This window comes from Urtica dioica, chromosome 3 (genome assembly GCF_054948205.1).
Source record: "Urtica dioica subsp. dioica isolate 48M chromosome 3, U.dioica_male_clone48M_v1_H2, whole genome shotgun sequence".
In the NCBI taxonomy this organism is placed as follows: domain Eukaryota; kingdom Viridiplantae; phylum Streptophyta; class Magnoliopsida; order Rosales; family Urticaceae; genus Urtica; species Urtica dioica.
In genome coordinates, this window is record NC_142758.1 from 49,406,015 (window position 1) to 49,427,767 (window position 21,753).

At 37.0% G+C, this 21,753-nt stretch overlaps 1 protein-coding gene and 1 long non-coding RNA gene across 3 annotated transcripts; both read left to right on the top strand.

Moving 5' to 3' along the window:
• The first annotated feature begins 17,367 nt into the window (after nt 1-17,367).
• Nucleotides 17,368-18,448, top strand: LOC149403478 (uncharacterized). Of its 2 annotated transcripts, none has more exons than XR_016296047.1 (6): nt 17,368-17,385; nt 17,614-17,694; nt 17,782-17,890; nt 17,967-18,070; nt 18,160-18,258; nt 18,361-18,448. It is a non-coding gene; the product is annotated as an uncharacterized LOC149403478 (long non-coding RNA). The 2 variants fall into 2 exon arrangements; XR_016296048.1 differs by having other exon boundaries at nt 18,365-18,448.
• Nucleotides 18,449-20,099: 1,651 nt separating this feature from the next.
• On the top strand, nt 20,100-21,707 carry LOC149403479 (epi-neemfruitin B synthase L1AT-like). The gene has a single exon (XM_089609848.1). It carries the CDS (start codon nt 20,215-20,217, stop codon nt 21,484-21,486), a length of 1,272 nt encoding a protein of 423 aa, XP_089465974.1. The 5' UTR covers nt 20,100-20,214; the 3' UTR covers nt 21,487-21,707.
• The last annotated feature ends 46 nt before the right edge of the window (nt 21,708-21,753 follow it).

Here is a 21,753-nt window from a genome sequence, read left to right on the forward strand (position 1 = left end):
TAGACATTAAGAAAGATCATGACCATTTAGAAATAAACGACATCTTTAGGGATATCACAGAAAAAACCCTACCTAATAGAACCTTCATAGAAGAGGAACAAATAAGAGAAACCAATAGGGAGCTCTTAGAGGAACTTAGACAAAGAAACACTAGACGGCCAACACTAGAAAGAGCCAGTTCTAGCAGACAAATTAGGTATAATCCTAGAGATCGTGCGCTAGAAAGTCAACCAGCTAGATTTTCTACCTCAACACCTGAAAGTCACATAGAAAGAAACATAGAAATAGAACCCTTTAGGTCAGAAGACCTTAGGAGAAATATTGAAAGGATAAACAAAAACGTGGAGGTTATTAGATCCTCAATAGGGTTAGAAGAGTAATGGAGGATATAACTAAACCTCATTACTATCAAGACAACATACAAAAATATATCCCAAGAAGGGATAATAACATCAATAGAAAATTCCTTTTTGATAGACAATGGGAAGGAAAAACTATAAACGAAAATATAGTTCATATAGGTTATGCTCTTAACAACGCAAACGCCTTGTTGGGAGAAAACTATATAAGAACTACAAACAAACTAAAAAACAAAATTGATTTATCACCACTCGAACGGTCGATAAACAATAACAATGATAAAATCGATTCCCTCACTAAGGAAATCGAAAAAACTAGTGGGAGTGAGGACAACTCACAAACACTAAACGAAATAAAAAACAAGCTTGAGAACATTCTAGGAAGGAATGAGTCTGGAAAGTTCAAGGATTTGGAAAAACAAATCAAGGAACTAACTAACGTGGTGAACGACATACAAAGGACAGTTAAAATCTTAAACGACAAGATTTAACATGTCACTCTCTGAAGTCAACAAAGAAATCCAAGGATCCGTAAACGAAGTCAGGAAACTCCTGATAGACTTACAAGAGCTCGAAAAGAGAATCACCAGACAAGTGGCAGATCTACGAATTGATCTTGCCAAAGACATGAAAAATATCCTGAACAAACACGAAATGGAAATGAAGAACTATATCGAAACGGCAACAGCCAAGATCATCAAAGAAGGAGAAGATTGCAAATGCCAAGAAGAATTTAAGAAGCTTTTGGACGCATTCAATGGAAGGGCTGTCAAAACAGCACCAGATCAATACAAACAAAGGGAAAGCATACCAGAACCATCTTCCCTACCAAGAAGGAGAGAAAAGGTATCATTCCCAGAAGAAGACTTGGAAGAAGAACCAAGAAGGAGATTAATGACGTTTTCAATCAGATTGATAAAAAGAAAAGAAATAGTATAAAATTCCTACATGTAGGAGGAATAGAAATTCTCATAGAAGCCCTTTTTAGAGAAGGCTTAGACACACCCATAGGAGTGACTGTCAGAGATGGGAGAATCAGAAACTATGACGAAAGTATACTAGGAAAAATATCAGGAAACCTATGCTACAAGAAAATAGGGTTCACGGTATATCCAGGATATTCCATAGCTATTACAGACAGAAACATACAGGATGTTTTAATCCTAGATTACAACTTCCAAAAGAAGAACCAAGAACTAGGTACATAGGTCAGAAGCAACCTATGAGGGAAACAGTACAACCATTCGTATTCGGTTATACTAGGTACCCTCAAAGATAGAAAAAATGAATTTTTCTATAGAGGAAACGAATAGTCAACAACCCTTTGACGAAGATTTACTCAAGGAAATAGAGGAACATTTCAATGAGTTAAAAATCGAATCATCGGCATCTGACGTAGGATCAGAACCAGAAGATATCCCCGAGACATCCACAGGACACCGAATGTTCATGGACAGAACGGCGGAATCAGGAACAACAAGTGCGAATTTCCCAGAAGAAATCCCACGAGAAGACAGAAGAAGACCCACGACCACTTCAGGATCTACTAGGACACAAAATATCCCAGTAGAAAAAATACCCGAAGGAATAACTAACACTAGAGCCTTGAATCTCGATTGTGGATCTGATCAAGAGCAAAATATCAGAATCCAGAAATGGTACAATGAGATGAAAGTACTAGTATACGCGAATGAATACCTAAGCAGGGTTACGAATGACCCAAAGGCAATTAGGGAAGCCATTATGGTAACATTAACAGGAAATGTTGCCAGATGGGCGAAATACCTCATTTTCCCTAAAGACTTAGACAGAAGCGGAATCGAATACTTAGAAGCATTCGTTCAGGCTTTATACCAAGAATTCCTAGGAAAAGATCATAATGCTTTTCTCGAGGAAACAAATAGCATCGAACAGCAGGAAGCAATCTTCAGACTAGACAACATGAGGCTCTGTAACCTCTGTGAGCTAGAAGCATTTATATGCGAATACCTGAAAAACTACTACAAAGTAAGCGATCGAACGCTACAACCCAGGTATAAAGATCTTATATTTGATAAGATGCCACACGGTTTTGGAATAGACCTAAAGGCAAGTTTCCCAAATTCAACCTATCCCCAAACAATTGGAGGAGCCATTAGGGCGATAAGAGGAAAACTTCTCAGGACCTGTAAAGAAATAACGGAAAAGAAGAAAGTCAGGAAGGCTATAAAGAAAGGATATTGTTGTGAAAAACAGGAATTCACAATAAAGGATTTTGGATGTAAGAAACAAAAAGAAAAAAGAAGAGAATCATCCAAGAACCACTACTACAGAAAACCTTACAACAAATACAGAAACAAGAAGTACCGAAGTTTCAAGAAATACTCCACAGAAAGATACAAAAAGGACTTCAACAATTCGTATAGAAAACCCCAATTCAGGAAGAAATTCTTTAGAAGAAGACCTGAATGGAAGAAAAAACCCCCATGCCCGAAAGGAAAGGGAAAAGACTGCAGATGTTGGCTCTGTAATGAGCAAGGACATTACGCAAATGAATGCCCGGTAAGAGCAACCCGGCACGACAATCAAAACTGGAAGAATAGGGTAAAATATCTAGAAGACTTAAGAATGCTAGACATATACCCTATAGAAGATAATATAATAGAGGATAAAGAAGAAATTCTCTACATAGATTATTCCGAATCAGAAGAAGAAACTACAGAGGAAGAAATTAGAATCAGTCAAGAATCCACAGAATCCTCTTCACAAGAAAACGAAGAAGATGAATAGAATCCATAGTATGCACAACATCACGAACCCAAACTCAATCTACATACCAGTAGGATTGAAACACAAAGGACACAAAAAATTTCATGTGCATGCCCTGATAGATACAGGAGCATCTTTATGCATAGCATCAAAGCACATATTTCCGGAATCAGCCTGGCAAGACACTAAGAAGACCTTAGTGGCAAAAATTGCCAATGGAGAAAGCATAGCGATCACAAAATGTATTGTAAACCAAACGGTTGAAATACAGGGAATGGAATTCACGATTGATACGATATATCAATTTGAATCAGGATTGGATTTTATAGTAGGAAACAACTTCCTATTAAAACACCAACCTACCATTCAGACGAATGATCATTTTATCTTGACAAAAGACAAGTCAAGGATATGCATACCTAAAGTCAGAGAAGCTAAGAAAATCGGACGACAAGATTTTCTCAAAGACTACAGGAAAAACAAGAATGTAAAAACTGAAAACATTGCCGTTTTAGAAGAAAACGACAACGACAACAGTTTTTGGGACGCATTTGATGAAGAATGTCATTTGTTCCTTAACAAATGCCAAGAAGAAAATGAGATTGAGGAGCTATTCGAGAAACTTTGTTCGGAAAACCCTCAAGATCAATCAATCAAACGAAAGAGATTTCAAGCCAGGATTGAGCTAAAGGAAGAAGATGACACGATTGACCAACCACCAAGACGAGTCAACCAGGAAGATACAGAAATCTTCAAAAAAGAAATTGACAAACTTTTATCCCAAGGATTGATAGAAGTATCAAAAGGACGACATAGTTCACCTGCCTTTTACGTCGCAAAAAAGGATACGACAGACAAAAGACTGGTCATAGACTATAGAGAAGTTAACGAAAAAACCAAAATGGACGCTTACAAGATCCCGCATAAGGAAGATCTACTAAGCTACATTGGAGGCAAACAACATTTCTCATCAATCGACTGCAAGTCAGGATTCTGGCAAATACAACTGCACCCCGATTCAAGAGAAGTCACAGCATTCAGCTGCCCACAAGGATTATTCCAATGGAATGTATTACCATTTGGATTAAAGCAAGCACCAGGTATTTTCCAAAGGTTCATGGACGAAACCTTTAAACCTTACACCCAATTCTGTTGCGTGTATATAGACGATGTGTTAATCTATTCTGATACATTAGAACAACACTACAAAGACGTAAAATTCGTTTTACACCTTTGTGAAAAAGATGGAATTATCCTTAGTAAGAAAAAATCAGTTTTCATCAAACAGGAAATTGATTACTTAGGACTAACCATCAAACAGGGAAATTACACCTTACAACCACACATTCTTACAAAGATATCTGAATTTCCAAGTAAGATTAGTGATAAAAAACAATTACAAAGATTTTTAGGAATTCTTACTTATGCTGAGGGATATATTAAGAATCTTTCAGAAATAAGAAAACCTTTACAAACAATGTTGAAAGAAGACTACAAATGGAATTGGAAAGAATCCGATACCAGGTATATTGACGGAGTCAAAATAAAGATTCTGAAAAATATACCAAATCTACACTTCCCAAAACCCAATGACATTATGATCATTGAGACAGATGCTTCGGACCAATACTGGGCCGGATGTCTAAAAGCTTACACAGGAGAAAAAACTTTTGAAGAATTAAAAAGTTCAAAGGGAAAAATACACAAAGAAGAACAGTTGTGCAAATACACAAGTGGATCCTTCTCTGGAGCCACCTTGAATTATCATTCGAATGAAAAAGAATTATTAGCCATTTTAAAGACGGTTAAAAAATTCGAAATACACATAATTCAAAAACCTTTCTTAATAAGGACAGATAACAACAATCTAACTTATTTTAAGAAAATGAAGTTTGACAAAAGATCTGCAAGATCCAGGTCCAGATGGATACGGTGGCAACTCGAACTAGCCGAGTATCAATACGAAATTAACCACATTGCAGGTACTGACAATTCTCTACCAGATTGTCTAACACGCGAGTGGAAACCAGGGGACTAGGTTTATAATAACCAACAATGTCCAAATAATTATGGGTATTAATAAACCCAAATATACATATAAAAAGAGATCATATACGATTCACCGAGAAAACGGTATAAAACAGGACAAGGATAAGTCTATAAAAACCCTCGATACAAATGAAAATTGGTCGAGAATCATCTCACGCTATGATGAGAAGGAGATTAACACAGGTACAATTGCTAAACGCAGGAAACAGACGATGAACATGGACGAACTTAAACAAAAGTTGGAACGAGCTATAGAAGAATATGAAGAATTCATGATAGACGCAAACAGCAAAAGACAAGCGTTGATCCAGAAGGTTCATCGCCTAGAAAGAAAGGTGGGGATTACCCCAACAGTTTTCAGGATGTTTGAAATTCCCCAGGAAGGAGGAGGAAAATCAAGCACTACCTCAAACACAAAACAAACCACCTCAGACCAGAAAAAGCCAGTAGACCAGAAAGAGCCTGCTCCAACACCCGTCAAACCTATGACACTACTTACCCCAAACGATTTCCAGAAACAGGTAAACCAAGTTAGGAAGATTACCAGTCTCTCGAAAATCATAGAAGAAGAACGAGACTACAAACAAGCACTAGAAAAGCCTAAACCCAAGGAAGAACCAAGCCTTAGACCAAGACTAAGCCTTAGGCCAGGAAACCGAAACAAACAACTCATTGATCTTCACAGGATGAACCTAGAAGAAAAAAGAGAACCAAAAATCCAAATAGCCAAACCAACAATCCACAGCTTCTTCGAAGACGCCAACAGCATCCGGAAGCTAACAAACGGAGAAACAGCAACGGTCCAAACAACAGACGGAGCTGACATATCCAGACTTAAGACCCGCGTAGGAGTCGACCCGACTATAGTCCGAAGATTCTTTGACATCGGTCTTATCACGATGATTCAGGTTTCGGAGAACGCAAAGGAAATACAACTTCTACCGGAGGGCATAATCAGAAATGTCCAGAAGTTTCTCAGAGTCACACGAAGAAAGGAATGCGTACTGGACATCATGTCTACCATCGCAGACTGGAACAATCAAGACAATGAATACATCGAACCAGTATTCTACGTCAAAATTCGACCATCAGCGGCCCTCGCCGCCTCAAACGAACCAAAAGGAGATCTCAAACCAGAATCGGTGACTGAACTCAGAGCCTCAGCCGCCATCAACATTCTCAGAGCAATCTCCAGGATCAACCTCGACACGAAGCTCAGAGCCGAGTTGGTATCAGAAAACATTCTGATGACCATAGGAAGCAAAGAGAAAATAGAGGAAACATCCATTGAACAGATATCCGAATTTCAAGACCTCATACTCAGCAACAACCAGAGAATGGGAGGAACTTTCACACGCGCCTTACTATGTGTAAAGTTGAACGACATGGACGACATGAACAGTCCGCCCATGGACCACCGATGCCTCTACTGCATCAGGGTACACGAATCGACGTCAACAACGTCAGCTAGTGACGAAGAAGAAACGTCATCACCAACCCCACCAGTCGGTGAAAAGAAGAACGACAAAGGAAAAGATAAGGTATGAAATCTTATCCTCAACGTGGACCACACCACAATAAAAAGCATCCGCATAAGATGTAAAACTAAATGTAAATTATTGTAAGGGCCCACGCCCATTTATTTTTGTCGGCCACTTTGTTTAGGCCTTTTACCTTTTACTTTTTTCGAAGAGCCAAGTATGGCCTTTACTTTTTCGAAGGGACACTTGACCCTTCAATTATTTGATTCCAATCCCTCGCCTATAAAAGCGAGTTCATTTCTCAGAGTTAGGCACCGCTCTCTTGAACAAGCCAACTCAAGAAAAATAATCCCTGTAATATTCTCTCAAGAAATAAAGATATAAGTTCTGGCATTTAGCCACCCAGATCCTTGAGATCACACCGAAATATACTTGAATCATACAAATCAATCAACCCAGGAGGAAGTAAAATTCTGGAGGATACCAGGAAAGTACAGAAGCATAAAGTACCAGAGGGGAAGAGGCTTCGAACTACATACCGTAAGTATCTTGAATCTTTACTTCTAGAATATATTGATAGAAAACATGTATGAAGAAATAATGATAGTCGTACAAAAAATATGTGAAATAGATTTTGAATCAAACATGAACACCAACAGGATGTTCAAATCTGAATTACACTTAGTTAAACAACCCCTAATAAGTAACTTAAGGGAACTTATTAAGACATACAAAATAACAGGAGTTATTAGAGAAAAAGAAGAAGAAAACTTAGCATGGAAATTATACTTAATAACCAAAATGATGAAAGTTTTGGAAACAATTAAAGAAAATAATTTAAAACAAAACTGAACTATTTTTTAAAAAAAATATATAAAAGGATACCTTCGAGAATTAGACTTCTAGTTTCATAACTACGAAGACTGTCTCAGGTATATAATACGAACCTCATAATGGAAACAGTTTTTGACAAACTAAACGATGTTGATTTCGAGGACAACCTTGAAATAAACGAAGAATTTGAACAGGTTTTAAGAAGAGGAATTGAAACCATAAAAATCAAACGAGAAAATTTTGAGAACGAAGTCCGACACATTTGGACAAAAGAAGAACTAAAATATCAAAATATGTTAACAGAGAGGAAAATTGAATTTTTCAGAAAAATGATACAAAACATTTTACAGATAAGAAAAGAAATTATCAAAGAAAAGACAACACTATCTTAAAACGAAAATAATCCGCCGAACCGGAATTTTTGGTATCAGAGCCATGGAAACAGAATTACTAAACATAACCAAGAATAGTGATAATCAATTCACAGAGGAAATTGATAATCAGAACGAATACTCTTTAAGTATGGTCTTCACTGAAGATAAATTTAAAGAGATAATCAAACATAAGTTCGAGAAGAAAGAACTTACTTTTCAACCCGGAGTTTTCACGAAATTAAGTAAAACTCTACACTTAAGACAAAGACACGTTTATTATAATATCATCACGAAAGAATACGCTACTAGAATAGACGAATCTAATAGCATGAGATTAATCACCAAGAAGGAGATTAATGACGTTTTCAATCAGATTGATAAAAAGAAAAGAAATAGTATAAAATTCCTACATGTAGGAGGAATAGAAATTCTCATAGAAGCCCTTTTTAGAGAAGGCTTAGACACACCCATAGGAGTGACTGTCAGAGATGGGAGAATCAGAAACTATGACGAAAGTATACTAGGAAAAATATCAGGAAACCTATGCTACAAGAAAATAGGGTTCACGGTATATCCAGGATATTCCATAGCTATTACAGACAGAAACATACAGGATGTTTTAATCCTAGATTACAACTTCCAAAAGAAAAACCTTATGAAAGAAGGCAATGCACCCATAACCATAAAATACGTCATGGGCATAACACTTAGCAACCAATCAGGTCTAGACATTAAGAAAGATCATGACCATTTAGAAATAAACGACATCTTTAGGGATATCACAGAAAAAACCCTACCTAATAGAACCTTCATAGAAGAGGAACAAATAAGAGAAACCAATAGGGAGCTCTTAGAGGAACTTAGACAAAGAAACACTAGACGGCCAACACTAGAAAGAGCCAGTTCTAGCAGACAAATTAGGTATAATCCTAGAGATCGTGCGCTAGAAAGTCAACCAGCTAGATTTTCTACCTCAACACCTGAAAGTCACATAGAAAGAAACATAGAAATAGAACCCTTTAGGTCAGAAGACCTTAGGAGAAATATTGAAAGGATAAACAAAAACGTGGAGGTTATTAGATCCTCAATAGGGTTAGAAGAGTAATGGAGGATATAACTAAACCTCATTACTATCAAGACAACATACAAAAATATATCCCAAGAAGGGATAATAACATCAATAGAAAACTAGGATTAAAATGTTTAGTAATTCTGTTTCCATGGCTCTGATACCAAAAATTCCGGTTCGGCGGATTATTTTCGTTTTAAGATAGTGTTGTCTTTTCTTTGATAATTTCTTTTCTTATCTGTAAAATGTTTTGTATCATTTTTCTGAAAAATTCAATTTTCCTCTCTGTTAACATATTTTGATATTTTAGTTCTTCTTTTGTCCAAATGTGTCGGACTTCGTTCTCAAAATTTTCTCGTTTGATTTTTATGGTTTCAATTCCTCTTCTTAAAACCTGTTCAAATTCTTCGTTTATTTCAAGGTTGTCCTCGAAATCAACATCGTTTAGTTTGTCAAAAACTGTTTCCATTATGAGGTTCGTATTATATACCTGAGACAGTCTTCGTAGTTATGAAACTAGAAGTCTAATTCTCGAAGGTATCCTTTTATATATTTTTTTTAAAAAATAGTTCAGTTTTGTTTTAAATTATTTTCTTTAATTGTTTCCAAAACTTTCATCATTTTGGTTATTAAGTATAATTTCCATGCTAAGTTTTCTTCTTCTTTTTCTCTAATAACTCCTGTTATTTTGTATGTCTTAATAAGTTCCCTTAAGTTACTTATTAGGGGTTGTTTAACTAAGTGTAATTCAGATTTGAACATCCTGTTGGTGTTCATGTTTGATTCAAAATCTATTTCACATATTTTTTGTACGACTATCATTATTTCTTCATACATGTTTTCTATCAATATATTCTAGAAGTAAAGATTCAAGATACTTACGGTATGTAGTTCGAAGCCTCTTCCCCTCTGGTACTTTATGCTTCTGTACTTTCCTGGTATCCTCCAGAATTTTACTTCCTCCTGGGTTGATTGATTTGTATGATTCAAGTATATTTCGGTGTGATCTCAAGGATCTGGGTGGCTAAATGCCAGAACTTATATCTTTATTTCTTGAGAGAATATTACAGGGATTATTTTTCTTGAGTTGGCTTGTTCAAGAGAGCGGTGCCTAACTCTGAGAAATGAACTCGCTTTTATAGGCGAGGGATTGGAATCAAATAATTGAAGGGTCAAGTGTCCCTTCGAAAAAGTAAAGGCCATACTTGGCTCTTCGAAAAAAGTAAAAGGTAAAAGGCCTAAACAAAGTGGCCGACAAAAATAAATGGGCGTGGGCCCTTACAATAATTTACATTTAGTTTTACATCTTATGCGGATGCTTTTTATTGTGGTGTGGTCCACATTGAGGATAAGATTTCATACCTTATCTTTTCCTTTGTCGTTCTTCTTTTCACCGACTGGTGGGGTTGGTGATGACGTTTCTTCTTCGTCACTAGCTGACGTTGTTGACGTCGATTCGTGTACCCTGATGCAGTAGAGGCATCGGTGGTCCATGGGCGGACTGTTCATGTCGTCCATGTCGTTCAACTTTACACATAGTAAGGCGCGTGTGAAAGTTCCTCCCATTCTCTGGTTGTTGCTGAGTATGAGGTCTTGAAATTCGGATATCTGTTCAATGGATGTTTCCTCTATTTTCTCTTTGCTTCCTATGGTCATCAGAATGTTTTCTGATACCAACTCGGCTCTGAGCTTCGTGTCGAGGTTGATCCTGGAGATTGCTCTGAGAATGTTGATGGCGGCTGAGGCTCTGAGTTCAGTCACCGATTCTGGTTTGAGATCTCCTTTTGGTTCGTTTGAGGCGGCGAGGGCCGCTGATGGTCGAATTTTGACGTAGAATACTGGTTCGATGTATTCATTGTCTTGATTGTTCCAGTCTGCGATGGTAGACATGATGTCCAGTACGCATTCCTTTCTTCGTGTGACTCTGAGAAACTTCTGGACATTTCTGATTATGCCCTCCGGTAGAAGTTGTATTTCCTTTGCGTTCTCCGAAACCTGAATCATCGTGATAAGACCGATGTCAAAGAATCTTCGGACTATAGTCGGGTCGACTCCTACGCGGGTCTTAAGTCTGGATATGTCAGCTCCGTCTGTTGTTTGGACCGTTGCTGTTTCTCCGTTTGTTAGCTTCCGGATGCTGTTGGCGTCTTCGAAGAAGCTGTGGATTGTTGGTTTGGCTATTTGGATTTTTGGTTCTCTTTTTTCTTCTAGGTTCATCCTGTGAAGATCAATGAGTTGTTTGTTTCGGTTTCCTGGCCTAAGGCTTAGTCTTGGTCTAAGGCTTGGTTCTTCCTTGGGTTTAGGCTTTTCTAGTGCTTGTTTGTAGTCTCGTTCTTCTTCTATGATTTTCGAGAGACTGGTAATCTTCCTAACTTGGTTTACCTGTTTCTGGAAATCGTTTGGGGTAAGTAGTGTCATAGGTTTGACGGGTGTTGGAGCAGGCTCTTTCTGGTCTACTGGCTTTTTCTGGTCTGAGGTGGTTTGTTTTGTGTTTGAGGTAGTGCTTGATTTTCCTCCTCCTTCCTGGGGAATTTCAAACATCCTGAAAACTGTTGGGGTAATCCCCACCTTTCTTTCTAGGCGATGAACCTTCTGGATCAACGCTTGTCTTTTGCTGTTTGCGTCTATCATGAATTCTTCATATTCTTCTATAGCTCGTTCCAACTTTTGTTTAAGTTCGTCCATGTTCATCGTCTGTTTCCTGCGTTTAGCAATTGTACCTGTGTTAATCTCCTTCTCATCATAGCGTGAGATGATTCTCGACCAATTTTCATTTGTATCGAGGGTTTTTATAGACTTATCCTTGTCCTGTTTTATACCGTTTTCTCGGTGAATCGTATATGATCTCTTTTTATATGTATATTTGGGTTTATTAATACCCATAATTATTTGGACATTGTTGGTTATTATAAACCTAGTCCCCTGGTTTCCACTCGCGTGTTAGACAATCTGGTAGAGAATTGTCAGTACCTGCAATGTGGTTAATTTCGTATTGATACTCGGCTAGTTCGAGTTGCCACCGTATCCATCTGGACCTGGATCTTGCAGATCTTTTGTCAAACTTCATTTTCTTAAAATAAGTTAGATTGTTGTTATCTGTCCTTATTAAGAAAGGTTTTTGAATTATGTGTATTTCGAATTTTTTAACCGTCTTTAAAATGGCTAATAATTCTTTTTCATTCGAATGATAATTCAAGGTGGCTCCAGAGAAGGATCCACTTGTGTATTTGCACAACTGTTCTTCTTTGTGTATTTTTCCCTTTGAACTTTTTAATTCTTCAAAAGTTTTTTCTCCTGTGTAAGCTTTTAGACATCCGGCCCAGTATTGGTCCGAAGCATCTGTCTCAATGATCATAATGTCATTGGGTTTTGGGAAGTGTAGATTTGGTATATTTTTCAGAATCTTTATTTTGACTCCGTCAATATACCTGGTATCGGATTCTTTCCAATTCCATTTGTAGTCTTCTTTCAACATTGTTTGTAAAGGTTTTCTTATTTCTGAAAGATTCTTAATATATCCCTCAGCATAAGTAAGAATTCCTAAAAATCTTTGTAATTGTTTTTTATCACTAATCTTACTTGGAAATTCAGATATCTTTGTAAGAATGTGTGGTTGTAAGGTGTAATTTCCCTGTTTGATGGTTAGTCCTAAGTAATCAATTTCCTGTTTGATGAAAACTGATTTTTTCTTACTAAGGATAATTCCATCTTTTTCACAAAGGTGTAAAACGAATTTTACGTCTTTGTAGTGTTGTTCTAATGTATCAGAATAGATTAACACATCGTCTATATACACGCAACAGAATTGGGTGTAAGGTTTAAAGGTTTCGTCCATGAACCTTTGGAAAATACCTGGTGCTTGCTTTAATCCAAATGGTAATACATTCCATTGGAATAATCCTTGTGGGCAGCTGAATGCTGTGACTTCTCTTGAATCGGGGTGCAGTTGTATTTGCCAGAATCCTGACTTGCAGTCGATTGATGAGAAATGTTGTTTGCCTCCAATGTAGCTTAGTAGATCTTCCTTATGCGGGATCTTGTAAGCGTCCATTTTGGTTTTTTCGTTAACTTCTCTATAGTCTATGACCAGTCTTTTGTCTGTCGTATCCTTTTTTGCGACGTAAAAGGCTGGTGAACTATGTCGTCCTTTTGATACTTCTATCAATCCTTGGGATAAAAGTTTGTCAATTTCTTTTTTGAAGATTTCTGTATCTTCCTGGTTGACTCGTCTTGGTGGTTGGTCAATCGTGTCATCTTCTTCCTTTAGCTCAATCCTGGCTTGAAATCTCTTTCGTTTGATTGATTGATCTTGAGGGTTTTCCGAACAAAGTTTCTCGAATAGCTCCTCAATCTCATTTTCTTCTTGGCATTTGTTAAGGAACAAATGACATTCTTCATCAAATGCGTCCCAAAAACTGTTGTCGTTGTCGTTTTCTTCTAAAACGGCAATGTTTTCAGTTTTTACATTCTTGTTTTTCCTGTAGTCTTTGAGAAAATCTTGTCGTCCGATTTTCTTAGCTTCTCTGACTTTAGGTATGCATATCCTTGACTTGTCTTTTGTCAAGATAAAATGATCATTCGTCTGAATGGTAGGTTGGTGTTTTAATAGGAAGTTGTTTCCTACTATAAAATCCAATCCTGATTCAAATTGATATATCGTATCAATCGTGAATTCCATTCCCTGTATTTCAACCGTTTGGTTTACAATACATTTTGTGATCGCTATGCTTTCTCCATTGGCAATTTTTGCCACTAAGGTCTTCTTAGTGTCTTGCCAGGCTGATTCCGGAAATATGTGCTTTGATGCTATGCATAAAGATGCTCCTGTATCTATCAGGGCATGCACATGAAATTTTTTGTGTCCTTTGTGTTTCAATCCTACTGGTATGTAGATTGAGTTTGGGTTCGTGATGTTGTGCATACTATGGATTCTATTCATCTTCTTCGTTTTCTTGTGAAGAGGATTCTGTGGATTCTTGACTGATTCTAATTTCTTCCTCTGTAGTTTCTTCTTCTGATTCGGAATAATCTATGTAGAGAATTTCTTCTTTATCTTCTATAGGGTATATGTCTAGCATTCTTAAGTCTTCTAGATATTTTACCCTATTCTTCCAGTTTTGATTGTCGTGCCGGGTTGCTCTTACCGGGCATTCATTTGCGTAATGTCCTTGCTCATTACAGAGCCAACATCTGCAGTCCTTTCCCTTTCCTTTCGGGCATGGGGGTTTTTTCTTCCATTCAGGTCTTCTTCTAAAGAATTTCTTCCTGAATTGGGGTTTTCTATACGAATTGTTGAAGTCCTTTTTGTATCTTTCTGTGGAGTATTTCTTGAAACTTCGGTACTTCTTGTTTCTGTATTTGTTGTAAGGTTTTCTGTAGTAGTGGTTCTTGGATGATTCTCTTCTTTTTTCTTTTTGTTTCTTACATCCAAAATCCTTTATTGTGAATTCCTGTTTTTCACAACAATATCCTTTCTTTATAGCCTTCCTGACTTTCTTCTTTTCCGTTATTTCTTTACAGGTCCTGAGAAGTTTTCCTCTTATCGCCCTAATGGCTCCTCCAATTGTTTGGGGATAGGTTGAATTTGGGAAACTTGCCTTTAGGTCTATTCCAAAACCGTGTGGCATCTTATCAAATATAAGATCTTTATACCTGGGTTGTAGCGTTCGATCGCTTACTTTGTAGTAGTTTTTCAGGTATTCGCATATAAATGCTTCTAGCTCACAGAGGTTACAGAGCCTCATGTTGTCTAGTCTGAAGATTGCTTCCTGCTGTTCGATGCTATTTGTTTCCTCGAGAAAAGCATTATGATCTTTTCCTAGGAATTCTTGGTATAAAGCCTGAACGAATGCTTCTAAGTATTCGATTCCGCTTCTGTCTAAGTCTTTAGGGAAAATGAGGTATTTCGCCCATCTGGCAACATTTCCTGTTAATGTTACCATAATGGCTTCCCTAATTGCCTTTGGGTCATTCGTAACCCTGCTTAGGTATTCATTCGCGTATACTAGTACTTTCATCTCATTGTACCATTTCTGGATTCTGATATTTTGCTCTTGATCAGATCCACAATCGAGATTCAAGGCTCTAGTGTTAGTTATTCCTTCGGGTATTTTTTCTACTGGGATATTTTGTGTCCTAGTAGATCCTGAAGTGGTCGTGGGTCTTCTTCTGTCTTCTCGTGGGATTTCTTCTGGGAAATTCGCACTTGTTGTTCCTGATTCCGCCGTTCTGTCCATGAACATTCGGTGTCCTGTGGATGTCTCGGGGATATCTTCTGGTTCTGATCCTACGTCAGATGCCGATGATTCGATTTTTAACTCATTGAAATGTTCCTCTATTTCCTTGAGTAAATCTTCGTCAAAGGGTTGTTGACTATTCGTTTCCTCTATAGAAAAATTCATTTTTTCTATCTTTGAGGGTACCTAGTATAACCGAATACGAATGGTTGTACTGTTTCCCTCATAGGTTGCTTCTGACCTATGTACCTAGTTCTTGGTTCTTCTTCTGGGAATGATACATTTTCTCTCCTTCTTGGTAGGGAAGATGGTTCTGGTATGCTTTCCCTTTGTTTGTATTGATCTGGTGCTGTTTTGACAGCCCTTCCATTGAATGCGTCCAAAAGCTTCTTAAATTCTTCTTGGCATTTGCAATCTTCTCCTTCTTTGATGATCTTGGCTGTTGCCGTTTCGATATAGTTCTTCATTTCCATTTCGTGTTTGTTCAGGATATTTTTCATGTCTTTGGCAAGATCAATTCGTAGATCTGCCACTTGTCTGGTGATTCTCTTTTCGAGCTCTTGTAAGTCTATCAGGAGTTTCCTGACTTCGTTTACGGATCCTTGGATTTCTTTGTTGACTTCAGAGAGTGACATGTTAAATCTTGTCGTTTAAGATTTTAACTGTCCTTTGTATGTCGTTCACCACGTTAGTTAGTTCCTTGATTTGTTTTTCCAAATCCTTGAACTTTCCAGACTCATTCCTTCCTAGAATGTTCTCAAGCTTGTTTTTTATTTCGTTTAGTGTTTGTGAGTTGTCCTCACTCCCACTAGTTTTTTCGATTTCCTTAGTGAGGGAATCGATTTTATCATTGTTATTGTTTATCGACCGTTCGAGTGGTGATAAATCAATTTTGTTTTTTAGTTTGTTTGTAGTTCTTATATAGTTTTCTCCCAACAAGGCGTTTGCGTTGTTAAGAGCATAACCTATATGAACTATATTTTCGTTTATAGTTTTTCCTTCCCATTGTCTATCAAAAAGGAATTTTCTATTGATGTTATTATCCCTTCTTGGGATATATTTTTGTATGTTGTCTTGATAGTAATGAGGTTTAGTTATATCCTCCATTACTCTTCTAACCCTATTGAGGATCTAATAACCTCCACGTTTTTGTTTATCCTTTCAATATTTCTCCTAAGGTCTTCTGACCTAAAGGGTTCTATTTCTATGTTTCTTTCTATGTGACTTTCAGGTGTTGAGGTAGAAAATCTAGCTGGTTGACTTTCTAGCGCACGATCTCTAGGATTATACCTAATTTGTCTGCTAGAACTGGCTCTTTCTAGTGTTGGCCGTCTAGTGTTTCTTTGTCTAAGTTCCTCTAAGAGCTCCCTATTGGTTTCTCTTATTTGTTCCTCTTCTATGAAGGTTCTATTAGGTAGGGTTTTTTCTGTGATATCCCTAAAGATGTCGTTTATTTCTAAATGGTCATGATCTTTCTTAATGTCTAGACCTGATTGGTTGCTAAGTGTTATGCCCATGACGTATTTTATGGTTATGGGTGCATTGCCTTCTTTCATAAGGTTTTTCTTTTGGAAGTTGTAATCTAGGATTAAAACATCCTGTATGTTTCTGTCTGTAATAGCTATGGAATATCCTGGATATACCGTGAACCCTATTTTCTTGTAGCATAGGTTTCCTGATATTTTTCCTAGTATACTTTCGTCATAGTTTCTGATTCTACCATCTCTGACAGTCACTCCTATGGGTGTGTCTAAGCCTTCTCTAAAAAGGGCTTCTATGAGAATTTCTATTCCTCCTACATGTAGGAATTTTATACTATTTCTTTTCTTTTTATCAATCTGATTGAAAACGTCATTAATCTCCTTCTTGGTGATTAATCTCATGCTATTAGATTCGTCTATTCTAGTAGCGTATTCTTTCGTGATGATATTATAATAAACGTGTCTTTGTCTTAAGTGTAGAGTTTTACTTAATTTCGTGAAAACTCCGGGTTGAAAAGTAAGTTCTTTCTTCTCGAACTTATGTTTGATTATCTCTTTAAATTTATCTTCAGTGAAGACCATACTTAAAGAGTATTCGTTCTGATTATCAATTTCCTCTGTGAATTGATTATCACTATTCTTGGTTATGTTTAGTAATTCTGTTTCCATGGCTCTGATACCAAAAATTCCTAGGAAAAGATCATAATGCTTTTCTCGAGGAAACAAATAGCATCGAACAGAAGAGATGTTCAAGGTATTGATTTAATACCTGCTAAATCCAATATTAGAAATCCTTACACCTCTTGACCACGAATATATTTTTTTTTAATTATAATAATTGCAATCGTTATGATCTGCACTGTTGCTGACCATTGAGGCTCTAGTGAATATTCCAGCACCGGAATTGACACTACAGTTTGGTCACATACTAGTCCTTGAGCGATAATATTCTGACTTGTCTTCGTTTTGTTGTGTTAATTAGGATGCAAATGATTGTGATTTGGAAACTGTGGCATATGAGTTTTTCAACCAAGCGTATAAATTGTAAGAAGAAAATATCCCAGTAAGTTAAACAGTGATAACTCTGAGCACTTTATTTTTCCTTCCCATTTTCTTATTAGACTGATAACTGTCTAATTTTATATATCAGTATTCAAAAACAAATGTGACTGCTCTTCATTTCATAATCGGGACTCTTCAGAGAATGCACGTCTTTGGGGTCGAGAACAGAGCTACTTTAACTCAAACGGCCATAAGGGGTAATTTAACTCTTGAGAAAAAAATCTGCCAAGTCTTTCAAGTCTTTTACAAACACGAACCCGTTTGTTTCTGCAGTATTCTGTGACGCTTCGTTAGAAGCCTGATCAGTGTAGAGCTGTTTATGCTTGTACGCATCTTTTTTGGATCGATGATCAGGAAAACATGAAGGACAGAGAAAGGTGAGCTGAGTCACCATACAAGTCCATCTCGCAATTTCTGATTTCTTTTCGAACCCTTAATTATATTGTTTTATTTTAATATAAACCAGGGTACTGGATTACCTGGAGCGCGCAGTAAAAATCGCAAAAGAGGCTCGGTAAATATCAAAAGTAGGCTCTACAACGCTCTTTGTCGAGATACTAAACTAGTAAGTAGCTGATCTTTGTATTCTTGTATCAGTTTATCAATGAATTTCAGAGATTCTTATTGAATCATAAACCCATTAAACCACCTTTTTAACTCTTTATAGACAGATATCTGTATTTCTTTGAGAAGGAAAACCCGCAGATCACTGCTGCGTCGATCCAAAACTTGATTGAATTGATCAGAAAAAGAAAGGCGGCGGCGCTATGGGAGAGAAATACAATCTATCACTTTCGGATGAAACATCAACCATAGATTTGAAGCTCAAATGGATTTTTTTTTTCTTTTTCTTTTCTCAACTATTTTTAGGTAGTGCTTCGGTTCATAAATTCAAATTCCAGTACGATGCACAAGAAAATTCTGTTTTAGCTGAAGTATCTCAAGAAGGAGATTTACACTTTGATAGTGAAAACAAAGTTAAACGACAACATAATAAGTATCTCAAAAAACCCATCGGAAGTTGCCAACCCTTTTTTCTAAGTACATTACAAAGTAAAATTGCATAACTGCATTCAAATAATTAAAAAAAGAGAAGAAAAAAAGGTGGTTTTCCTAACTGGGATTATATCCAGTCTATTATTACATAAACCAATCAAAACCTGAGAGTTAAGATTGAACTCAGACAATTAAAACAATTCCAAGAAAGCAACACCAAACCTGGTGATAATAAAGTATGGCTTCAGAGTTTCCAGAGTGTATACATTGTAACAGGGAACAATATCTATTGTACACCTCCAGTAAAATAGGAAACAGCAAAAAAAGAAAGGGAAAATATAAGAGTATCCATCGTGTTTAATTGAAATGCGAGATTTATCCCCTATATTTTTAGAAATATCAGACATATTATTTCAGTTTAATATAAATGAAATATACCTCTCCTAAAAAAATGTTATATTACAAATATCACATTTTTCGTTTATTTTTTACAAAAAAATAATTTGAACTCCCCAAAATACCCTTAATAAAATAAATATGTATTTAATATTTTATTTTAAAAAAATCAAAGTCTCTCTTTATAAAAAAAATCCTTAACTTTTTATAAAGAAATTTTTTAATTTAATTTTTTTTGTATATATATATAATAGAAAATAAAAAATTATTTCATTAAGAGTATTTTGGGGAGTTCAAATTATTTTTTTTGCACAAAATAAACGAAAAGGGTGATATAATTTGTAATATAACATTTTTTAGGGGAGGTATATGTCATTTATATTAAACTGAAAGGATATGTCTGATATTTCTAGAAATAGAGGGAATAAATCTCGCATTTCGATTAAACACGAGAGATACTTTTGATATTTTCTAAAAAAAAAAGAAACGAGAAAGTGAGTAAGAACTGAATATTTGGAAGACAATAACTAAATAAATAAAACATCCCAAGAATTTTATATCACAGAACATGGTACATTTCCAAAATACAGAAGAATCTCCAATATTGAATTTCTCTAACAAGAGTCAACACAATGGATTCATAAAATCATTTATTTTCTATGTTTAAGTTTCCTAATCTTATCACGTCCACACGTTTGATTGTTGTCTATTTCGTATGATATAATTTTTTAACAGTTATATAAACAAGCACAATTAGGGTAAAGTAATAGGATTAAAATAGCGAAGTGTGAGTATCATTATACAAGATCGATATATATATATATATATATATATATATATATATATATATATATATATTATGATTAAAGAAACCTAGAAGTTAGCACTTGTTTTTTTTTAATTATAAAATCTGGATACATGACAAGATAAAAAAAAACAAGTTGCTTATACTAAAACGTGAGGTAAACCATATAAATATTATAGGTCTTTAATCAAACTTTAGTGAATCGCAATCTATATCAACTGATCATCTTGTTACAGGTGGGACAAATATGAGAAAATCTAAGTCAATCAGAAGTTATATATACCAACTGAAGTTACGCAATCAACCATTAGGGTTTTGATCAAAATGAAGATTGAAGTGGAAGTTTCCTCCGAAGAGATCATCAAACCCTCGTGTGAAACCCCTGACCATCTTCGCAACTATACACTCTCATATTTCGACCAAATATCACCAAAAACATACAATCCTCTAGTCTTGTTCTACGAGCTGATCAACAATGATCGAACCGAGTCTAAAATCAACGAGATATCGAGCCTAATGAAGAAATCTCTCTCCGAGGCCTTAGCCCTATATTATCCGCTCGCCGGCCGGGTCAGAAACGACCGATTTGTCGAGTGCAACGACGAGGGAATCTCCTTCTCCGAGGCTCGAGTTTCGAGCCCTCACGAGCTCTCCGAGATCCTGAAAAACCCTAACCCTAACGAGCTCTCGAAACTCCTTCCCTTTGAACTCCACCGTCTGAACGAGTTCCCCGTCGGAATCCGGCTCAACACGTTCTCCGGCGGAGGCATGGCGGTCGGAATATGCATATCTCACCAGCTCGCCGACGCGCTCTCTTGCATCGCTTTCATCAAATCATGGGCCGGTATTTCGCGCGGAGTTACAATCGAGAGACCACGGTTCGACTCGGCCGAGCTCTTCCCTCCTCGAGACGAATTAGAGTTCGACACGAGCCTCGGGATCACGACCGCAGTCACGTCGAAGAGATTCTCGTTCGCATCGCCGGAGATCGAAGCCGTGAGGGAAAAGTACGGTACTAGGGTTTCGCGAATCGAGGCTTTATCGACTTTTATACTCTCTCGCCTTCTCTCGGCGAGCCCCGTCCCAGAGGGGCGAGAGAGGGTTTCTCTGGCGATCCATCCGGTGAATATCCGGCGGAGGCTCGACCCTCCTCTTCCCGAGAACTCCTTCGGAAACCTGTACCGCAACGCGTTCACCGCCCTCGACGATGACATCATCACCGACGGCGGCGAAATCGCGAAGAGGATAAGGGAAGGGATAAGGAAAGTGGACAAAGGGTATTTGGAGAAGATAAGAGAATCCGGAGAGGATATGAGAATAAAGAGTTTTTTGGAAGAAGCGACGAGGGTTTCCATGGAAGGTGGCGAGATTGTAACGTATAGCTTCACGAGTCTTTGTAGATTCCCTCTTTACGACGCTGACTTTGGGTGGGGCGAGCCTCTTTGGGTCAGCTCGGCGGCGTTGACTTTTGATAACCTCGTATGTTTCTTGGACTCCAAAGACGGCGATGGAATTGAAGCTTACATCAGCTTGAAAGAGGAAACCATGGCCAAGCTCCAAGCTGACGTGGAATTTCTCAAATATGCCAAACTTTAGGCCAAGCGATAGGATTTGTGATATGATACTATTGCTGACCAATTTACGTTGAAATTTGAATCAAGAAATGAGTCGTATTAGGTGGGAAATTAGGCATGGTCGTTTCCTTGATACGTGTACGTAATCGTTTTAAGTTGTGATGCAATATTTTTTTTCATATGTAACGTTTTCGTTGTTTCGCTTGTATATCCAAATAGCATATTGGTTTTAATATTACAAAGACGACTAAAAGTATGCGAGTATGTTCATATTGATATAGTTGAAACC

Bases quoted from the DNA above. Each gene is read 5' to 3' on its own strand.
- LOC149403479 (XM_089609848.1), top strand. From the start codon at position 20,215: ATGAAGATTGAAGTGGAAGTTTCCTCCGAAGAGATCATCAAACCCTCG.